The 21331-nt window shown below is 45.5% G+C and overlaps 2 protein-coding genes and 1 long non-coding RNA gene across 3 annotated transcripts in view; 1 reads left to right on the forward strand and 2 right to left on the reverse strand.

Annotated features, from left to right (window-relative positions):
• LOC140206719 (uncharacterized) overlaps positions 1 to 21331 on the forward strand; it is a 107611-nt gene that overhangs the window by 7900 nt on the left and 78380 nt on the right. The window lies entirely within an intron of this gene.
• The window catches only part of LOC140206720 (uncharacterized), a 29347-nt gene continuing 16284 nt past the window's right edge, over positions 8269 to 21331 (reverse strand). Inside the window, exons 4-5 of the long non-coding RNA XR_011888366.1 lie at positions 10116 to 10172; positions 8269 to 8323 (exon numbers count right to left, since the gene is read on the reverse strand). This is a non-coding gene — a long non-coding RNA (uncharacterized lncRNA). The remainder of the gene's footprint in view (positions 8324 to 10115; positions 10173 to 21331) is intronic.
• LOC140206713 (uncharacterized) lies at positions 13402 to 16003 on the reverse strand. The gene has a single exon (XM_072274883.1). The coding sequence runs from the start codon at positions 15652 to 15654 to the stop codon at positions 14449 to 14451; it is 1206 nt and encodes a 401-aa protein (XP_072130984.1). The 5' UTR covers positions 15655 to 16003; the 3' UTR covers positions 13402 to 14448.

Raw genomic sequence — 21331 nt, forward strand, 5'->3', positions numbered from 1 at the left:
GATAGAAAATGTGTGCCAAAAGGGCAATGTTACAATAGTCATGGGGGATTGTCATGCAGGTGATTAGGAAAATTAGGATGGTGTTGGTCTCAAGAGGAGAAATTCGTAGAGATCCTACAAGATGCTTTTTTAGAGCAGCTCGAGTTTGAGCCCACTTGGGGATCAGCTATTCTGGATTGTGTGTTGTAATGAACCAGATTTAATTAGGTCACTTAAGTTCAAAGAACCCTTAGGGGCAAGTGATCTTAATATGATCAAATTCACCCTGACATTAGAGAAGGAGAAGGTAAAGTCAGATGTGGAATAAAGAGAATTACAGAGACATGAGAGCAGAATTGGTCAAAATTGATTTGAAAAGAACATGGGCAGGGATGAAAACAGAGCAGCAATGGCAGGAATTTGAGAAACCAAAGACGACATAAAAACCAAAGAGAGAGCATAGAGCAAAAATTACTAGGAAGTTAGAGGATTGGGAAGCTTTTAAAAACCAACAGAATGCAACTGAAGTAATTAAGAAGGAAAAGATGGAATACATAGGTGAGCTTGCCAGTACTATTAAAGAGGATACCAAATTTTTCTTCAGGTACATATGGTGTAAAAGAGAGGTGGAAACCACTGGGAAATGATGCTGGAGAGGTATTAATGGGGTGGGGGTGCAAGGTGAACTGATGAACTGAATAAGTATTGTACATCACTCTTATCTGTCGGAGACACTGGCAGGAATATGAAAGTCCCAGATGTCAGTGGTCAGAATGTGTAAAGTTACGTTACTCAGGAGAAGTTTCTTGGGAAACAGAGATGGTCTGAAGGTAAATAGATCACCTGGACCAGATGGTGTACACCCCGGAGATCTGAAAGAGGTGGCTGAAGAGATGTGGAGCCATTAGCAATCATCTTTCGAGATCTTACCCCCACTATCCGAAATCTCCTCTCCTCACCCACCCTCCCAACTCCAGTCCTGTCCCCGCTTGCAGGGCAACAGTCTGCCGGTGTTTGCCCCCCAATGTGGTGAATCGCCACCACCGTGGGCTCAGACATTTCCACAGATGAGCCCCTCCTGTCCCCACCGGGACAAACATCCTGTCCGCCCCCTCTCTCACCGTCTTCATCCTCTCCCTCCCCGGGGAACCGGCATCAAACCGACAGGCCGAGCGGTCTCCTCCTACCTCTCAGCGATACATCAGACTCCGGCCGCAGGAGACGCTTCACAAACGCCCCAACTTCCCTCGGAGGGAAATGGAAATAAATCAGAAAGCGGACATTTACTTTGGGATTTGCTCCTCTTTGAGAAGAGATGCCAGCGGGGTAACGCCCTCTCGGCTGGTCCGCCTCCGCTATTGGGCGTAAACAGTGATTGACATCGCCTCGGGCCAATGACTACAGCGCAGCGGAGGTGAGGGTGGAGGGGTCTCGTGGTCGGTAGCTCAGCCGTTAAACCGCCTCAGCGCGAGCGGAGCAGCGCGTGTGTGACGTCAGGTACGCACGAGGGGAACTATGTGTGACGTCAGGCGGGTGGGGGTGTGCGTGTATTTAAAAGCACCTGAATGGATATTTCTTATGATTTCAGTGGGACAACAACATTAATCACGGGTTTCATCACTGAATCCAGTGTTGTGAGATGTAAAGTCCCCTGTTATGTGTCCGGCTGTGCCGTGTTGTTGGTGGAGTGGGCAGCGTGGTGTTTGTGTCGATTCGGGTCACAACACCAGAATTGCCAGCGGGGTCCACACACAGTGTATTAGTGACCAGAAAACCTCCCGTCCCTGCAGTCTCTGTCTCCTGGTAAACTCAACACCCTGACAATGTGGACCATAGACACCCCTTCCTCTCAGAGTCAGGGAATCATTCAGACAGTGATCAAAGAGAGGAATTATATTTATTGGTCATTAAAGTTCATTGTGGATTATCGATACCCCTTCCTCACCCGCCCCGTTTTTGTTCCGATATTTCCCCCCTTCCTTCTCATTCCTGAAGGAGGGTTCAACTGGAAACGTTGACTGTCCATAGATGCTGCCCGGCCTGCCGAGTTCCGCCAGCATTTTGTTTGTGTTGCTCTGGATTTCCAGCATCTGCAGACTGGTGGTGCCGCGGCGAACCTCCTGCAAAGCGCAGACTCGGTGCAGACCCCAGCCGTCGCCGGTGGTCCGCCTGTACGGGCGGCGGTGAGGAAGGGGCTGATCTCGGGTTTGTGTAAATCGAGGGCCGGTTGCAGTGGGAAATGTTCGAGTACGAGCTCTGCCAGACAGTCAGAGGCTCCGGGCTCTGCGGCCTTGCAGCCCCGGTTTTATTTTGTGCTGAGCTGGGATTGTGGAATCATTTAGTTGTGGGTCCCCTAGCTGGAAGGGTGGATGTGGGTAAAGGGGATCTGACTACGTGTACGGGTGGTGTAGGCTGAATGGTGGGAAGGATATGAATGAAATTTTATTTTTTGGTCAGTACAAACAACAAAAAACATCATTCTCAACGATGATTTCATAAAACAACAAAACCATAGATATTCTTTAACACAAACCGAAAGGTGAAGCTGAAGCTACAGCTTATTACACCTACCCCTCTTACTTATACAAAAACATATTTGGTGTCAATCTTCACATCAAAATGAAAACATTGATAATCTTTTAACACAAAATCCAGTTCCAAGTATCATTAATTTACATTACTCCCGTTTATTTTAAATCATGTGTTTTATATTTGTTCATTAAATTATTCTGATATATTTTTAAAAACTTTTTTAAGTGTGGCGCATGTTTTTAAATTCTCACTACAACTGTTCCATAGATCCAGCCCTCTGACTGAAATACAATGATTTTTTTACATTTGTTCTTATCCTCTGTTTTTGAAATATACACGTTCCTCTCAAATCATGTTGACTTTCTCTCATTTTAAACCAGGGGTCACCAATCTTTTTCACATTGCGGACCGGTTTAATATTGACAATATTCTTGCAGACTGGCCGACGAGGGTGGGGTTGGGTGGTGTTAATCACGACCAGAATACAGGTGATAAGTCAACTATAAGTCACTTATAAGTGGCTAATACATTCAATTTCGTTTCTAAAAGGGTTTATGTAATGAATTTATTTTTAAACACACAGCACATATTTTCGTTGCATGAATATAGTGATAACTCAACTATAAGTCACTTATAAGTCAATAGCTTCATAACATTTTATGTAACGTTTGGATATTAAACACACAGCACATATTTTCCTCACATGAACATATAAAATCATTGCAACACACCAATATCACTGAATCAGTGGGAGCCCTGGGCTTGTTTTCCTGCAACAAGACGGTCCCATCGAGGGGTGATGGGAGACAGCGATACTCGAAGGGAGTTCCTTATGTCCAGTCTATTCTGCAAGTTAGTTTTCATTGCATTCATTGCAGAAAACCCCGCTTCACAGAGACATGATGTCGGAAATGGAAGCAACGTTTTCAGTGCTTTTGTGGCTATCTCAGGATATTCAGCCTTGACTTTGATCCAGAATGCTGGCAGAGATGTTATGTCAAACATACTTTTCAGCCCACTGTCACTTGCAAGCTCGAGGAGTTGATCTTCTTCCCGCGCTGACATGGATGATTCACTGGGAACATTCACAAATGGGTCACGGACCCATTCCTTTGCACGTCTCGGGTCATTTGCGGTGGGAAGTAACACTCGAATTCTGTCGCCAGCGAAGATAGGTGATCGCGCACCAACTGTGAGAGGGACGGTGCAGCCTCAGTCTCCCCCAAAATCCCAGCTAATGTTGGGAACATGTCAAATATGCCCCTGTCCACTCGCCGTCCCCACAGTTCCAGTTTGGCTTTGAAAGCAGACACTTTATCTGCCAACTTGAAGACAGTTGTCATTCTCCCCTGAAGTGACAAATTGAGTTCATTGAGCAGGTTGAAGAGGTCACACAGATAAGCGAGTTTTGCTCTCCACTCCTCGTCACTGAAGTGTGCTGCCAGTGGTGACTTTTTTCCTGAAAGAAATCTCTGTAGCGGCTCTCTTAACTCAAAAACCCTGGCCAGGGCTCTCCCCCTTGATAGCCACCTGACTTCAGTGTGTAAGAGAAGGCGTTTGTGTTCTGCATCCATTTCCTCGCAAAGCTGCTCAAACAGACGCGAGTTAAGGGCTTTTGCTTTGATGTGATTGATAACTTCAACAACGTCATTCAATACGCTAAGATCAGGTGACATTTTTCGGCTAGCCAGCATTTCGCTGTGTGTGACACAGTGTGTAGACTCGGGTAGTGAAACCAGACAGCCGTCCAGTCACAGCTGCAGCCCCGTCTGTGCATATTCCAACACAGAATGATCAGTCCAGTTTGCCTGACATGTAGTCATTCAAAGACTTGAATAGTTCTGCCCCAGTTGTGTTAGTTGGCAACGGCAGTGCACACAACATATCCTCGTGCACATCGTCTTGAAATATATATCGCACATAAACCAGCAGTATTGCCTTGTTGTCGACATCGGTAGACTCGTCGACCTGGATAGCATACCATGGTGACTCGTTAAGCCGTTCCAACAGTTGTGCTTCGATGTCCTCCGCTATGGCATCGATTCTCCTTGAAACTGTGGTAGCTGAAAGAGAAACCTGTGCCATCTTGTTAGCTGCAGCTTCTCCCAACAGTTCACGGCACATGACCTTGGCAGCAGGCAGAATCAATTCTTCACCAACGGTGAAAGGCTTTTTAGCCTTAGCAATCCGGCTAGCCACTAAGTACGACACTCTCAGAGCGGCAGCATTTGTGGAGGTGGTGGCTCTCAGCACTTCCTTCTGTCCCACTTGCTCCTGTCCCGCTTGCTCACATTTTTTCCACACAAAAAACTCAACGGGTTTGTCTTTAAGTGCAGGGTGCTTGGTCTCAAGGTGCCGAAGCAGTTTTGAGGGCTTCATTGCCTCATTAGACAGCTTGTCTCCACATACCACACACAGGGGGCTTGGAGCGTGCGAGTCACCGGTCGCAACAAATCCGTGTTTTATGTACGACTTGTCGTATTTTCTGTTGCAGGAAGCTTTCTTTTTTTGAGAAGGGAGGGGTGAGCGACTTTGTGCAGCGAGAAAGGGCTGGTGAGTGGGAATGAGAGAAGGGTTAAGGAGACAGGCTTGAGGTAGAACTAGTGAAGCTGTGGGATGCGAAGGGTGGGGTGAGCATGAGGAGCTGGCAAGAAAGGAGGGATGAGTGTGATGGGTGGAGAGTAGAGAGGATTATCCAGGAAATGTATAATCCAAAGGGAATGGGGTAAAAGCAGGGGAGTGGGGATGACTGGAAGAATTGGATCAGCCCATGATTGAATGGCGGAGCAGACTTGATGGGCCGAATGGCCTACTTCTACTCCTATATCTTATGGTCTTATGGAAGGTTTATGCGCGGATAGGGAGAGGGATGGTGAAGAGAGCAGGGTGAAGGAGATCCGTGGCGAGGAGACATGGATGAGTGAAGAGAGGTGCTGTGACTGGTCAAAGTTATTAGACTAACTACTTATTCCCTCACAGTGCCAAGGATGTCAGTCATGGCTCATCACAAGTCTCTGAACAAATCCATAGCACACGGTTCCCATTCCCAGTCTCCCTATTTCACGGTAGGTGTTTTACGGCGCATGATTCCCTGTCTCCCTGTCCCACACCAGGAGTTTTACTCTGCTCGATTCCCGGTCTCTGTGTCGAGCTTTTAATCAGCCGACTCTCATTGACACGCCCCCTTCCCCTCCCATCCATGTACTTATCCAAGTTTCTTTAATAGATATTGTTAAGACCGCAGACAAAGTCATGAATCAAAAGGTTAATCATGCTGTGACTAATGTTCTGAGTAGAGAAGGAGAAGCTAAAGTCCGATGTGGAATAAAGAGAATTACAGAGGCATGAGAGCAGAATTGGTCAAAATTGATTTGAAAAGAACACGGGCAGGGATGAAAACAGAGCAGCAATGGTTGAAATTTGAGAAACCAAAGACGACATAAAAAACAAACACAGAGCATAGAGCAAAAATTTCTAGGAAGTTAGAGGATTGGGAAGCTTTTAAAAACCAACAGAATGCAACTGAAGTAATTAAGTAGGAAAAGATGGAATACATAGGTGAGCTAACCAGTAATATTAAAGAGGATACTAAATTTTTCTTCAGGTACATACAGTGGACAAGAGAGGTGGAAGTGGATATCAAACCACTGGGAAATGATGCTGGAGAGGTAGTAATGGGGTGGGGGTGCAAGGTGATGGCAGATGAACTGAATAAGTATTGTACATCACTCTTATCTGTCGGAGACACTGGCAGGAATATGGAAGTCCCAGATGTCAGTGGTCAGAATGTGTAAAGTTACGTTACTCGGGAGAAGTTTCTTGGGAAACAGAGATGGTCTGAAGGTAAATAGATCACCTGGACCAGATGGTGAACACACCAGAGATCTGAAAGAGGTGGCTGAAGAGATGTGGAGCCATTAGCAATCATCTTTCGAGGTTCGTCAGGGATATTATATCCTCGTTATCGAGATCTTACCCCCATTATACAAAATCTCCTCTCCTCACCCACCCTCCCAACTCTACTCCTGGCCCCGCTTGCAGGGCAACAGTCTGCCGGTGTTTGCCCCCCAATGTGGTGAATCGCCACCACCGTGGGCTCAGACATTTCCACAGATGAGCCCCTCCTGTCCCCACCGGGACAAACATCCTGTCCGCCCCCTCTCTCACCGTCTTCATCCTCTCCCTCCCCGGGGAACCGGCATCAAACCGACGGGCCGAGCGGTCTCCTCCTACCTCTCAGCGATACATCAGACTCCGGCCGCAGGAGACGCTTCACAAACGCCCCAACTTCCCTCGGAGGGAAATGGAAATAAATCAGAAAGCGGACATTTACTTTGGGATTTGTTCCGCTTTAACGGAGTAACGCCCTCTCGGCTGGTCCGCCACCACTATTGGTTGTAACCAGTGATTGACATCGCTTCGCACCAATGGGAATAGCGCAGCTCTGCTTTCAATTCAATTCCTCTGTTGACTGCTCGGGGGGGGGCGTGGCTCGTGCTTAGTAGCTCAGACGTTAAACCGAAAAAGCTCGAGCACAGCAGTGCGTGTGTGACGTAAGGCACCGTGCTCGTGACAGCAGATGCAGATACGGGGAGACCATAGGTGACGTCAGGCGCGTGGGGGAGGGGCTGCTGTGTGACGTCACGTGAGGGGGAGCGCTTCAGTTTTAAAACACCTTTTGTTGGGTCCGATCTGGAACAACAAAATTAAATTCGGGTTTCATCGGGAGCGGATCCGGTGTTGTGAGATGTGTCCGGCTGTGCCGTGTTGTTGGTGGAGTGGGCAGCGGGGTGTTTGTCTCCGGGCTCTCCTCAGCCCCGGTTTTCACTTTGCGACCGAGCCCGGGCCGTGGATCAATTCCTTGTGGTTCTGCAGGGGGTTTGGGGCGAAGGGACAGTCTGTCTGTCTGTCTGTCTGTGTGGGTCGGGGTTATGAGTGGGTCCCGGGACACATTAACTTGTAAACACCGGACCATCTGGTGAATTGGATCAGACAGCTTCGCTCGCCTGTCCTTTCAGGAAACAACAATTCTCTCTTCATATTAATGACTGTCTAAACTTGCTGTGAACAAGATTCTGTGTTACAAGATTGTGAGTTACAGAGTCTAGGACAGCTGTCACCGTCATGGGCTGCGAGTGCAGACAGGGATTGGGGTCACTGAGCTGTGCATCAGAGAAGGACACGGGTTTGTACAGCCTCCTGTGGGGTAGAAATGTCCACACGGTGAATTCGGATCTGCTGGCACATCGGGAGTCTGAAAGGGAAAGGGAATAGGGAAGGGGCTGAGCAGAGAGTTTTAACAGGGGTGGAGGGGTACAGGAGCTGTCTGATAGATCGTTTTAATTGTTTTTTTTATAATCTCACAGATGGTGACTGAGGAAGAAGCTTGTTGACGGAGGATACCCGGAGGCGAGCAGCTCAGACACAGAATCAGGAATTGAATGAAATTGACTTTATTTCTTACATCCATCAGGAGTAAAAATCTTTACTTGACGTCTCCATCTAAATGTGCAACGTGCAATCATAGTAATTTATAACAGTTTATAATAAATAAAACAGACAATGTAATATAGAGTACACTCAAATCAGCGTGAGTTCATCAGTCTGTCGGCCTGGTGGAAGAAGCTGTCCCGGAGCCTGTTGGTCCTGGCTTTTATGTTGCGGTACCGCTTCCCGGATGGTATCAGGAGAGTGACAGTGATGTGATTTCCTGCGTCACGGGTACAGACAGTCATCTCAAGTGAGGAGTTTGTGTGGAGATGCAGCTTCTCTGGAGGTGGAGGAAAGAGGACACACCAACAGGTGGAACCAGCTGTGGGAAGACATGGTTTGTCAGGTCTGACGATGAGCTGAATGTACCATAACCTTCAGACTGAATCAGAAAACCATTCTGAGGGTATTTGAAATGTCAGAAGCAGGGGAGATGTGATCACATGTGCAGAGGGCAGGAGTTGTGTCTCCATCAGACCCTCAGTGAGATGGTTCAAGTTACAATGTGCAGGGATGAAAGCACAGTGTTTGGGGCCGGATTTTATCACTGATTCCGACACAGTGAGAGGGGCAGTTTTCCTGTAAGGAAGCAACATTAATGGAAGACGACACAGGGACTTCATCAATTGCCAGTTGTTTAGCAGAAGTGACCAATTTGTATGATACCTTGACAGAAACAGATTTTCACAGTGGTGACTGGTTCAGTCTGGTTTATTTCAGGTTGGAGAGGGGTGTGGAGTTTTGAAATCAATGCCTTGCGGTGCCACCATTGTTAATTTGTCATGTCCGGAGTGGTGGATCACACAGCACGGAAACAGGTCTTTGGCCGGCCATACCTGTTCTGACCATCCACTCACTGTCTGCACTGGTCCCATTTATCAGCACTCGGTTCATAGCCGACTGTATCTCGGCAGTTTCAATGCTCATCCACTTCGTAATGTTGTGAAGGGAACTCCCTCCACCACCACCTCGGACAGTGTATTCCAGATATCAGCTACCCTCTGAGTGAAAAATCTCTTCCTCAGATCCCTCTAAACCTCTTCGTCCTCTGTTTAAATCTGTGCCCTCTGATCAGTGACACCTCTGTCCCAGGATCGTGGCCGACATGGGTATCAGTGAGGCCTTTGACAAGGTTCAGCATGGTAAGTTGCTGTGGAAAGTTAGATCACATGGGATCCAGGGAGAGCTGGCTAACTGGATGCACAGTTGTCTTGATGGTAGGAAGCAGAGAGTGATGGTGGGAGGCTGTTTATTGGACTCAAGGCCCGGCCCAGTGGGGTTCCCCAGGGTTGCACCACATTGCTGTCATTATTCATTGATATGTAATTATATTTGCATTTACACAGTTTGTTGAATTCTCTGCTCTACTTGATCTTTCACTGATGCTGTTACTATTCTATAGATTTGCTAAGTGTTCCTGCAGGAAAAAGAATCTCAGGGTTGTATGTGGTAACATATGTACTCTGATAATAAAATGTACTTCGAGCTTTTAACATTGCTACTTGTCATCTCAATCAATAATTTGGTTGAGAATGTACAGGGTATGGAGAGTAGGTTTGCAGCAAGTAAGTTTAAGCAAGTATTTTTTCTGAAAGATATTAAGTATAAACTCTCCGCTGTGTTTCCCTCTCCGCACTCGACCACCTCCTCCCCTTACTGTCTTCCCTCTCCACCCCCACATTGGACATAAATTCAGGGTGAAAGTGAATTCTTTTAGAGGAGTTTGAAGGGGAATTCTTCACTCAGAGGTTGGTGGGAGTGTGGAATAAGTTGCCAGTGGAAGTGATGGATGTGGGTCCAATTGAGACACTAAAGAGAAATTTGAGTGATGACATGGATGGGAGGTGTATGGAGGCTATGGTGCAGGTAGTTGGAAATAGGCAGTAAAAACAAAAACAGGTCAGCATTGACTAGAAGGGCCGAAGGGCCTATTTCAGTGCTGCTGGGGTCTGTAACTCTAATAACATTCTGATCTGTAATTTCAACAGTCAGTGTTTTGCTGCTAACTACTGAACCCAGAATTACCCAAGCAAGAATTGAAAAACTCTTAGCTGGCAACAGAAAGTGTTTACAAGCTGTGATACTTGCCAAAGGGGGTGTTACTAAGTACTGACCATGCAGGTTGTCCAAACTTTCACTTCGGGCCCCTTTCCTTTTTCATTATTTTGAAACTGTAAAAGATGGAAATAAAAATGTAACGTTGCTTAAAATATTAAAGAAATGTGCCATGTTTAACTTTATGCCTTTTGGAAATCAGGTCATCTTTTACTCACTTAGCTATTCACAGTAACATAAATTTTAACCAGGGGTGCCCAAACATTTGCATGCCACTGTATATATCCTGTGCCTTCTGAATTGCTTCCAGAAATTCCTGCCATTGCTGCTCTGTTTTCATCCCTGCCCATGTTCTTTCCAAATCAATTTCGACCAATTTATCTCTCATGCCTCTCTAATTCTCTTTATTCCACATCTGACTTTACCTTCTCCTTCTCTAATGTCAGGGTGAATTTGATCATATTAAGATCACTTGCCCTGAAGGGTTCTTTGAACTGAAGTGACCTAATTAATTCTGGTTCATTACAACACCCAATCCAGAATAGCTGATCCCCAAGTGGTCTCAACCACGAGCTGCTGTAAAAAAGCACCTTGTAGGCATTCTAGGAATTTCTCCTCTTGAGACCAACACCATCCTAATTTTCCTAATCACTTGCATGACAATCCCCCATGACTATTCTAACATTGCCCCTTTAGCATGCATTTTCTATCTCCCATTGTAATGTGTGGATCACATACTCACTACTGTTTGGAGGTCTCTATACAATTCCTATCAGGGATATTTTTTTTTACATTTGCTGTTCCTTAATTCTACCCACAGGTTCTAGACCTACCAACCCTATGGCACCTCTTTCTAATGATTTTATTTAATATTTTACAAACAGAGCCACACAACCCCACTACCAGCTTGTTCTTTCAAGAAGCATGAAAGTATCTGATAAGCAGTTGTGATAAGAAACTCAGGCCAGAAAACTTAAATGAGAGGCCAACTCAGAAAAATGAATCATCACTATGGAAGAAAACATTAACCAGTGGAATGAGTATGACCCTCCATGGGAGACATCCCAATGATCTGAGCAGATGAGATGGTGACAAGGAAGCATCGAGCACCTGACTGAGAGTTGGAGACCTCTTCCCAGAAACAGAGGGGTTCCTAGCAAAAATATAGGTTTCCCCTGCCATCCGAAGGTACAGCATTCCTATGGAACGGTTTGTAAGCCGAAATGTCGTAAAGTGAAGAAGCCATTACCATTTATTTATATGGGAAAATTTTGTGAGCGTTTGCAGACCCAAAAACCACCTACCAAATCATGCCAAATAACACATAAAACCTAAAATAACAGTAACATATAGTAAAAGCAGGAATGATATGATAAAAACACAGCCTGTATAAAGTAGAAATACTTTTCCACAATCATTGCCAGCACTGTTCTCCGTAGTGAAAATCTCACACAAGCGCTCTCGGGAGAAAATCTCATGCAAGCGCTGTTGGCAAGAACACTCTCTCCAGTAACCTGTAAACTATGAAGCTGCCAAATCATACCAAATAACACCAAAAATACACAGCCGATATAAAGTAGAAATAATGTCTGTACAGTTTAGTATCACTCATCAGAATCGGGACAGAGCCGAGCACACTGATGGCGCTGTGTTAGGCTGAGTCGTCGCAGGTTGGGATGGTGCAGTGGCCCCCACACTCCGGGCTGCTGACCGATATATTGCCGCGAAGAATGCAGCAGTAGCCAGGAGGCATCTAGCACATCTTTAAGAAAAAAAGCCGAAATAAACATGCAAATTAATTAGGTGCCGCCCGACACATAATTGTCGGCCCAGATCAGTGCCGATTGCATCGCCTCTGATCTGGGCCAACAATTATGTGTCGGGTGGCACCTAATTAATTAGCATGTTTATTTCAGCTTTTTTCTTAAAGGTGTGCTGTGTGCCTCCCGGCTACCGCTGCATTCTCCGCGAATCACTATCTATCCGCGGTCTGGGGGTTGGGGTGGTGGGACACTGGGGTGTCGTCTGTTTCCATCAGGCAGGCAGCTCATCTTCTCCTATGTCTGCCCACCTCGATGTCGAAGGTCGAGGTTCGTTGTCTGCTGTGGCTGATGTGGAAGGCTTGCTTGGCTGCTGAGCCTCGCACCTTTTTAGATCATACAGTTCTTTGTAAGCACTCAAATCATCCTGCAAATATCCCCTAAACCGACGTACCCTTTCAAAATTAAAGTCGTACTTTATCATTGCAGCGAAAATCTCACGCAGTTGCTTCACGTTTATTTCACTAATGAATTCGGTTTTGATTGTGATCCTTCCCTCTTCCAATTGCATCAGCTCTTCATCTATCAGTTCTTGGTCATGGGATACCAAAACCTCTTCAACATCATCTTCGTCAGCTTCCACAAGCCAAACTCATGTTGTCCTTACTTCGTTCACCATGATCAAAACGCTTAATTATGTCTAATTTTACCTAAGTGTAACACCCTTTTGAGCTCTTTCAGGCTTTTCCAATACCTTAGAACTCATCTCGCTAACGGCTGCTCAATGCAACGTATTTAAGCAATGCCAGCGAGAATGCCGTTCCGAATCCGGAGGGAGAGCGGCCGCTCGGGGCGCACGCTGCCTTTTATGGCTCGCTGATTTTTTCGTGCACTGATTTTTCTGTAACAGTGAAAACACCGTCTGTTAGCGAAAACAGGGAGCTAATGTAGGTCTTTTGTAACAGTGAGGTTTCATAAAGCGAACGTTTGAAAAGTGGGGTACACCTGTACAGGACAGGATGGTTAACAAAAGGAAAAAAAAAACAAAAGTAAATGAAGTACAAACAAACAAGGCAGTAAGTGCAGAAAATGCCAAGAAAAACCAGAAACAATCCAACACATTTCAGAATCCTGCAGCAGTTTAACTCAATGTGATAACTTACAAAGGTACAATCAAGTGGCAAATATCATTCACCAAAATCTTGCTTTAAAATACAAACTCATGAATGCCCTCCATCACTTCATAAAGGCACCATAAATTCAAGCCTGATCCAGTTTTATAGTCAAAATCTTACAAATTATTTGATAATCAATACATTATTACAGATAGGATAATCCATAATAACCATCTGGATATAATATTACAGGATAAACAAGCAGGAACAACTCCCTCAATAAATAAAACCATTCCCAACACACATACTCCTCGACCAGTGGAGCACCTCACCACAAGTATTGTTTGTGTCATCAGTCAGACAACCGAAAGATTTTCTCTGTCAATCAGTTTCCAAATGTTGCTACTCAGTCATTCGTTGCCACGCCCCGCTGCTGATTCCCTTCTCCTCGACTTCTTCAGTCTGCAGAAAGTTCAACGGAATCCTCTTCACCCACAGAGTGGTGACTGTTTTGAACTCATCACCACAGGGAGAGTGAGAGATGAACAATAGGGGAGGATTGAAAAGGACTGTTGTGGAACTGAATCACTGGCAGGGTCCAGCCGGCCTGAGTTGACTCTCTACTGTACACTAGCTGTGTTATAAATTCACTAAGTACCATAGACAGAGTTTAAAATAGAACTGATTTATTTGTCTCTTATCCAGAATATTAAACTCCAGTCCCATTAAAGGTGAATAGGCTGCAGAAGAAACTCCTCCCATGCCCAGTGACCAGGGTGCAGAACTGGGTGTGGTGAGCAGCAGCAATAATTGCAGAGTTCAGCACCGACAGTCACTCTCGAAATTGCAATCAGCAACGGTGATGGACAAATATCCAGCATGCAGCTTATTGAAACTTTCTCCCCAGTGTGAACCCGGTAGTGCGTCACAAGCTGTAAGGTTTCACAGCTAATGTAACGATCTCTCTGTAACGTTTCACTGCTGAGGTAATGGTTTCTCTGTAGCAGCAATGTTTAGGTTACAACTAGAGATAACAGGGTTTTGGAGTACAGGGTTATCCAATGACAGAAGTGTTCTTTCTTGTGAGTCTGGAAGAGAGATTTTCATGGTCTTTTGTCAGGGAGAGATGAGAAGACACGAATGGAGAGAGTGGGCCCTTTTATCTTTTTTTGTTTACTTCACTAACCACATAGTCAAAGTAAGAATTATAAAGCTCAATCACTTAATCACATATTGTTTACTGTTTGTTATTTTGGAGTACTGATTTGTAACAGGGAACACATCACACAGCATCCACCAAAACAAGATTTCTTAAGTTTGGCCAGGCTGAGGGACTATCAGCCCCTATATTAAGCAGCTAGCCGAAGCGGGGGTTATATAAGGTTAGATGACTAAGTGAATCGCTTCCCACAGTCAGAGCAGGTGAACGGCCTCTCCCCAGTGTGAACTCAATGATACACATTTGGTTGATTTGGCTAGGAGAATCTCCTCCCAAAGTCTGAGCAGGAGATCGGCCTCTATCCAGTGTGAACTCGCTGATGTCTCTGTAGTTGACATGACTGAGTGAATCCCTTCCCACATACTGAGCAGGTGAACGGCCTCTCCCCAGTGTGAACTTGCTGATGTACCTTCAGATGAGATGACATAGTAAATCCCTTCCCACAGTCTGAGCAGGTGAACGGCCTCTCCCCAGTATGAAATCGCTGATGTATCTTCAGTTGAGATGACGAAATGAATCCCTTCCCACAGTCTGAGCAGGTGAATGGCCATTCCCCTGTGTGGGCTGACTGGTGTGTGACGAGGTGAGATGACCGATTGAATCCCTTGCCACAGACTGAGCAGGTGAACTGCCACTTCCCAGTGTGAACTGACTGGTGTCTCTGTAGGGAGGATAATTCAGTGAATCCTTTCCCACAGACTGAGCAGGTGAATGGCCACGCCCCGGTATGAACTAACTGGTGTCTCAGTAGGTGAGGTGACAAAGTGAATGTCTTCCCACAGACTGAGCAAGTGAACGGCCTCTCCCCAGTGTGAACGTGCTGATGTACCTTCAGTTGAGATGAGGAAGTAAATCCCTTTCCGCAGTCTGAGCAAGTGAATGGCCTCTCTCCAGTGTGAAGTCTCTGATGTACCTTCAATTTAGATGACCGCGTGAATCCCTTTCCACAGTCTGAGCAGGTGAACGGCTTCTCCCCTGTGTGAACTCTCTGATGTACCTTCAGTTTAGGTGCTGAAATGAATCCCTTCCCACAGTCTGAGCAGGTGAACGGCCACTCCCCGGTGTGAACTCTCTGGTGTCCCATTAGGTCAGATGACTGAGTGTAACTCTTCCCACAGTCTGAGCAGGTGAACGGCTTCTCCCCTGTATGAACTCGCTGATGTACCTTCAGTTTAGATGACGAAATGAATCCCTTCCCACAGTCTGAGCAGGTGAATGGCCACTCTTTGGTGTGAACTGACTGGTGTCTCAGCAGTTGAAATGACAAACTGAATCCCTTCCCACAGTCTGAGCAGGTGAACGGCCTCTCCCCAGTATGAACTCGCTGATGTACCTTCAGTTGAGATGACGAACTGAATCCCTTCCCACAGTCTGAGCAGGTGAATGGCCTCTCTCCAGTGTGAACTCGCTGATGTACCTTCAGTTTAGAAGAGTAAGTGAATCCCTTCCCACAGTCCGCGCAGGTGAACAGCCGATCCCCAGTGTGAACTCGCTGGTGAGCCATTAGGTCAGATAACCAAGTGAATCCTTCCCCACAAATTCAGCAGATGACCCGCCTCTGCCCAGTGTGAACTGACTGGTGCATCCACAGGTGGGAAGACCGATTGAATCCCTTCTCACCCACAGAACAGGTGAATGGCCTTGCCCAGTGTGAAATTGCTGATGTACCTTCAGTTGAGATGACCGAGTGAATCCATTCCTGCTGTCTGAGCAGATGAATGGGTTCACCCCTGTGTAAAATGACGGGCGTGCCAGTTGGTCAGATGATCAAGTGAATCCCTCCCCACAGTCTGAGCAGGAAGGATGATCGAGTGAATCCCTTGCTCCACTTCTTAAATATCTGGACAGAGACAGCAAAACTGGCATGTTGTGTTCAAGATTCCCGTAGACAAATTCCTCGTCGTTTTTAACCTGTAAAAAGATTTACAAAATCCATCAATAGGTGAAGGACAACATTTCAGATGAGATCACTTGAGTTGTCAAGGTGTGATCTGGCATCACACTGTTACAGTGAATTTCAACCCAATTTGGAGAGAGAAATCATCTTCTAACTGGGCACAGTGCTGGTATATGGAATGACCATCAAATTCTCTGATGCTCTTTCTGTCTCTATGAGAATGGGGCATTTCTGCCATCTCCAGTCTGTGACCTGGCTCAGTTTGACTCTCTCCATTGGTATTATTCCCTGTTCCCACTGAGCTGCATGGGTGCCTGGCCCCACAGTAACTGAAACACTCTCACACAAATAGCCTTTGTTGACGTACAGCTGGGATTTTCTTTTATGTTCTGTTAATTTAAAGTGCCACAGTTTTAACACCATGTAAATGACTCCGACTCAGATGTATGGTTGGTCTGCACAGCTGTTAAAAGGAATTAGAGTGAATATTAGTATTATTTTAGGTTCTTGTCACAGTCATAGAAAAGTACAACACAGAAAGAGACCCTTTGGCCTATCAAGTTTGTGCTGAACTATTTAAACTTTCTACTCACATATCTCTACCATCCAGGTACCTACATAAACCTCTTAAATGATGAAATTGAGCTTGCATTCACCAATTGTACGGGCTGTTCATTCCACATGCGGATGTTCGTCTGTGTGAAGAAGTTTCCCATCATGTTCCCCTTAAAATTTCACCTTTCACACTTAATCCATGGCCTCTGGTTGTAGTCTCATCCAATCTCAGTGGAAAAAGCCAGCTTGCATTTACCCCATCTATAATCCTCATAATTTTGGTACACCTCCATCAAACCTCCCCTCAATCATTTATATTCCAAGGAACAAATATCAGCAACAAACATCTTGTTCTGGATGCTTTTGAGGGGGATGACCTGACAGGGGACGCCCATGGTGACCGGGGTCTCTGGCACTGAGCTTGGCGCTGTTGTGCAGGAGAGAAGGAGGGAGAAGAGAAATGCAGTAGTCGTAGGGGATTCCATAGTCAGGGGAACAGACAGGAGATTCTGTGAGCCTGATAGAGATACCCGCATGGTGCGTTGCGTCCCAGGTGCCAGGGTACGGGATGTCTCGGATTGGGTCCTGAATATTCTGAAGGGGGAGGGTGAGCAGCCAGTAGTCTTGGTACATGTTGGTACCAATGACATAGATAGGACAAAGGAGGAGGTCCTGAAGAGAGATTTCCAGGAGTTAGGAAGGAAGCTGAGAAGCAGGACCTTCAGGGTAGTAATCTCGGGATTGCTACCTGTGCCACGAGCCAGCGAGGGCAAGAATAGTAGGATCAGGCAGATGAATTCGTGGCTGAGAGACTGGTGCAGGGGGCAGGGCTTCAGATTCTTGGATCACTGGGATCTCTTCTGGGGGAAGTATGACCTGTTCAAAAAGGACAGGTTACACCTGAACCCGAAGGGGACCAATATCCTGGTGGGAAAGTTTAACAGAGCTGTCAGGGAGGGTTTAAACTAATTTGGCAGGGGGGTGGGAACCGGAATAACAGAGCGGAGGAAGGGGAAAACAGAAATAAATCTAAGATAGTGAACAGTAAAGATGTCAGGAAAGACAGGCAGGTGATGGAGCAAATTTGTAGCCATTGGGATGAGTTGCAGTGCAATAAAGTTGCAGTGAAATCAAAGTAAAAAGTATCAAATACTGGTCTTAAGGTGTTGTACTTAAATGCACGCAGCATAAGGAACAAGGTGGATGATCTTGTCGTACAGGTACAGATTGGCAGGTATGATATTGTGGCCATCACTGAGACGTGGCTAAAGGATGCATGTCTCTGGGAGCTGAACGTCCAAGGATACACGGTGTATCGGAAGGATAGGAAGGTAGGCAAAGGGGGAGGCGTGGCTTTATTGGTAAGAAATGATATTAAATCATTAGAGAGAGGTGATATAGGATCGGAAAGTGCAGAGTCTTTATGGGTTGAGCTAAGAAATCGCAGGGGTAAAAGGACCCTGATGGCAGTTATTTATAGGCCTCCAAACAGCTGCAGGGATGTGGACTACAAATTACAACTGGAAATAGAAAAGGCTTGTCAGAAGGGCAGTGTTATGATAATTGTGGGGGATTTTAACATGCGAGTGGATTGGGAAAATCAGGTCAGCACTGGATCTCAAGAGAGAGAATTTGTACAATGTCTGCGAGATGGCTTTTTAGAACAGCTTGTTGTTCAGCCCACTAGGGGATCGGCTGTACTGGATTGGGTATTGTGTAATGAACCGAAGGTGATTAGAGAGATTGAGGTGAAGGAACCCTTAGGAGACAGTGATCATAACATGATTGAGTTCACTGTGAAATTTGAAAAAGAGAAGCCAAAATCTGATGTGTCGGTATTTCAGTGGAGTAAAGGAAATTACAGTGACATGAGAGAGGAACTGGCCAAAGTTGACTGGAAAGGGACATTGGCGGGAAAGACAGCAGAGCAGCAGTGGCTGGAGTTTATGTGAGAAGTGAGGAAGGTGCAAGACAGGTATATTCCAAAAAAGAAGAAATTTTCGACTGGTAAAAGGATGCAACTATGGTTGTCAAGAGAAGTCAAAGCCAAAGTTAAAGCAAAGGAGAGGGCATACAAGGAAGCAAAAATTAGTGGGAAGACAAAGGATTGGGAAGATTTTAAAACCTTACAAAAGGAAACCAAGAAGGTCATTAAGAGGGAAAAGATTAACTATGAAAGGAAGCTAGCAAATAATATCAAAGAGGATATTAAAAGCTTTTTTAAGTATATAAAGAGTAAAAGATAGGTGAGAGTACATTTTGGACCGATAGAAAATAATGCTGGAGAAATTGTAATGGGAGATAAGGAGATGGCAGAGGAACTGAACGAGTATTTTGCATCTGTCTTCACTGAGGAAGACATCAGCATTATACCGGACACTCAAGGGTGGCAGGGAAGAGAAGTGTGCGCAGTCTCAATTACGACAGAGAAAGTACTCAGGAAGCTGAATAGTCTAAAGGTAGATAAATCTCCCAGACCAGATGGAATGCACCCTCGTGTTCTGAAGGAAGTAGAAACATAGAAAATAGGTGCAGGAGTAGGCCATTCGGCCCTTCGAGCCTGCACCGCCATTCAGTATGATCATGGCTGATCATCCAACTCAGAACCCTGTACCAGCCTTCCCTCCATAGCCACTGATCCCTTTAGCCACAAGGGCTATATCTAACTCTCTCTTAAATATAGCCAATGAACTGGCCTCAACTCTTTCCTGTGGCAGAGAATTCCACAGATTCACCACTCCCTGTGTGAAGAAGTTTTTCCTAATCTCTGTCCTAAAAGGCTTCCCCTTTATCCTCAAACTGTGACCCCTCGTTCTGGACTTCCCCAACATCGGGAACAATCTTCCTGCATCTCGCCTGTCCAATCCCTTCAGGATTTTATATGCTTCAATCAGATCCCCCCTCAATCTTCTAAATTCCAACGAGTATAAGCCTAGTTCATCCAGTCTTTCTTCATATGAAAGTCCTGCCATCCCAGGAATCAATCTGGTGAACCTTCTCTGTACTCCCTCTATGGCAAGGATGTCTTTCCTCAGATTAGGGGACCAAAACTGCACACAATACTCCAGGTGTGGTCTCACCAAGGCCTTGTACAACTGCAGTAGTACCTCCCTGCTCCTGTACTTGAATCCTCTTGCTATGAATGCCAGCATACCATTTGCCTTTTTCACCGCCTGCTGTACCTGCATGCCCACTTTCAATGACTGGTATATAATGACACCCAGGTCTCGTTGCACCTCCCCTTTTCCTAATCGGCTACCATTCAGATAATAATCTGTCTTCCTGTTTTTGCCACCAAAGTGGATAACTTCACATTTATCCACATTAAATTGCATCTGCCATGAATTTGCCCACTCACCTAACCTATCCAAGTCACCCTGCATCCTCTTAACATCCTCCTCACAGCTAACACCGCCCAGCTTCATGTCATCCACAAACTTGGAGATGCTGCATTTAATTCCCTCATCCAAGTCATTAATATATATTGTAAACAACTGGGGTCCCAGCACTGAGCCTTGCGGTACCCCACTAGTCACTGCCTGCCATTCTGAAATGGTCCCGTTTATTCTCACTCTTTGCTTCCTGTCTGCCAACCAATTCTCTATCCACATCAATACCTTACCCCCAATACCGTGTGCTTTAAGTTTGCACACTAATCTCCTGTGTGGGACCTTGTCAAAAGCCTTTTGAAAATCCAAATATACCACATCCACTGGTTCTCCCCTATCCATTCTACTAGTTACATCCTCAAAAAATTCTATGAGATTCGTCAGACATGATTTTCCTTTCACAAATCCATGCTGACTTTGTCCGATGATTTCACCGCTTTCCAAATGTGCTGTTATCACATCTTTGATAACTGACTCTAGCAGTTTCCCCATCACTGATGTTGGGCTAACTGGTCTATAATTCCCTGGTTTCTCTCTCCCTCCTTTTTTAAAAAATGGGGTTACATTAGCCACCCTCCAATCCTCAGGAACTAGTCCAGAATCTAAAGCGTTTTGAAAAATTATCACTAATGCATCCACTATTTCTTAGGCTACTTCCTTAAGCACTCTGGGATGCAGACCATCTGGCCCTGGGGATTTATCTGCCTTTAATCCCTTCAATTTACCTAACACCACTTCCCTACTAACATGTATTTCGCTCAGTTCCTCCATCTCACTGGACCCTCTGTCCCCTACTATTTCTGGAAGATTATTTATGTCCTTCTTAGTGAAGACAGAACCAAAGTAATTATTCAATTGGTCTGCCATGTCCTTGCTCCCCATAATCAATTCACCTGTTTCTGTCTGTAGGGGACCTACATTTGTCTTAACCAATCTTTTTCTTTTCACATATCTATAAAAGCTTTTACAGTGATTTTTTATGTTCCCTGCCAGTTTTCTCTCATAACCTTTTTTCCCCTTCCTAATTAAGCCCTTTGTCCTCCTCTGCTGAACTCTGAATTTCTCCCAGTCCTCAGGTGAGCCACTTTCTCTGGCTAATTTGTATGCTTCTTCTTTGGAATTGATACTATCCCTAATTTCTCTTGTCAGCCACGGGTGCACTACCTTCCTTGATTTATTCTTTTGCCAAACTGGGATGAACAATTGTTGTAGTTCATCCATGCTATCTTTAAATGCTTGCCATTGCATATCCACCGTCAATCCTTTAAGTGTCAGTTGCCAGTCTATCTTAGCTAATTCACGTCTCATACCTTCAAAGTTACCCTTCTTTAGGTTCAGAA

Source organism: Mobula birostris, chromosome 13 (assembly GCF_030028105.1).
Source record: "Mobula birostris isolate sMobBir1 chromosome 13, sMobBir1.hap1, whole genome shotgun sequence".
Lineage (NCBI taxonomy): Eukaryota > Metazoa > Chordata > Chondrichthyes > Myliobatiformes > Myliobatidae > Mobula > Mobula birostris.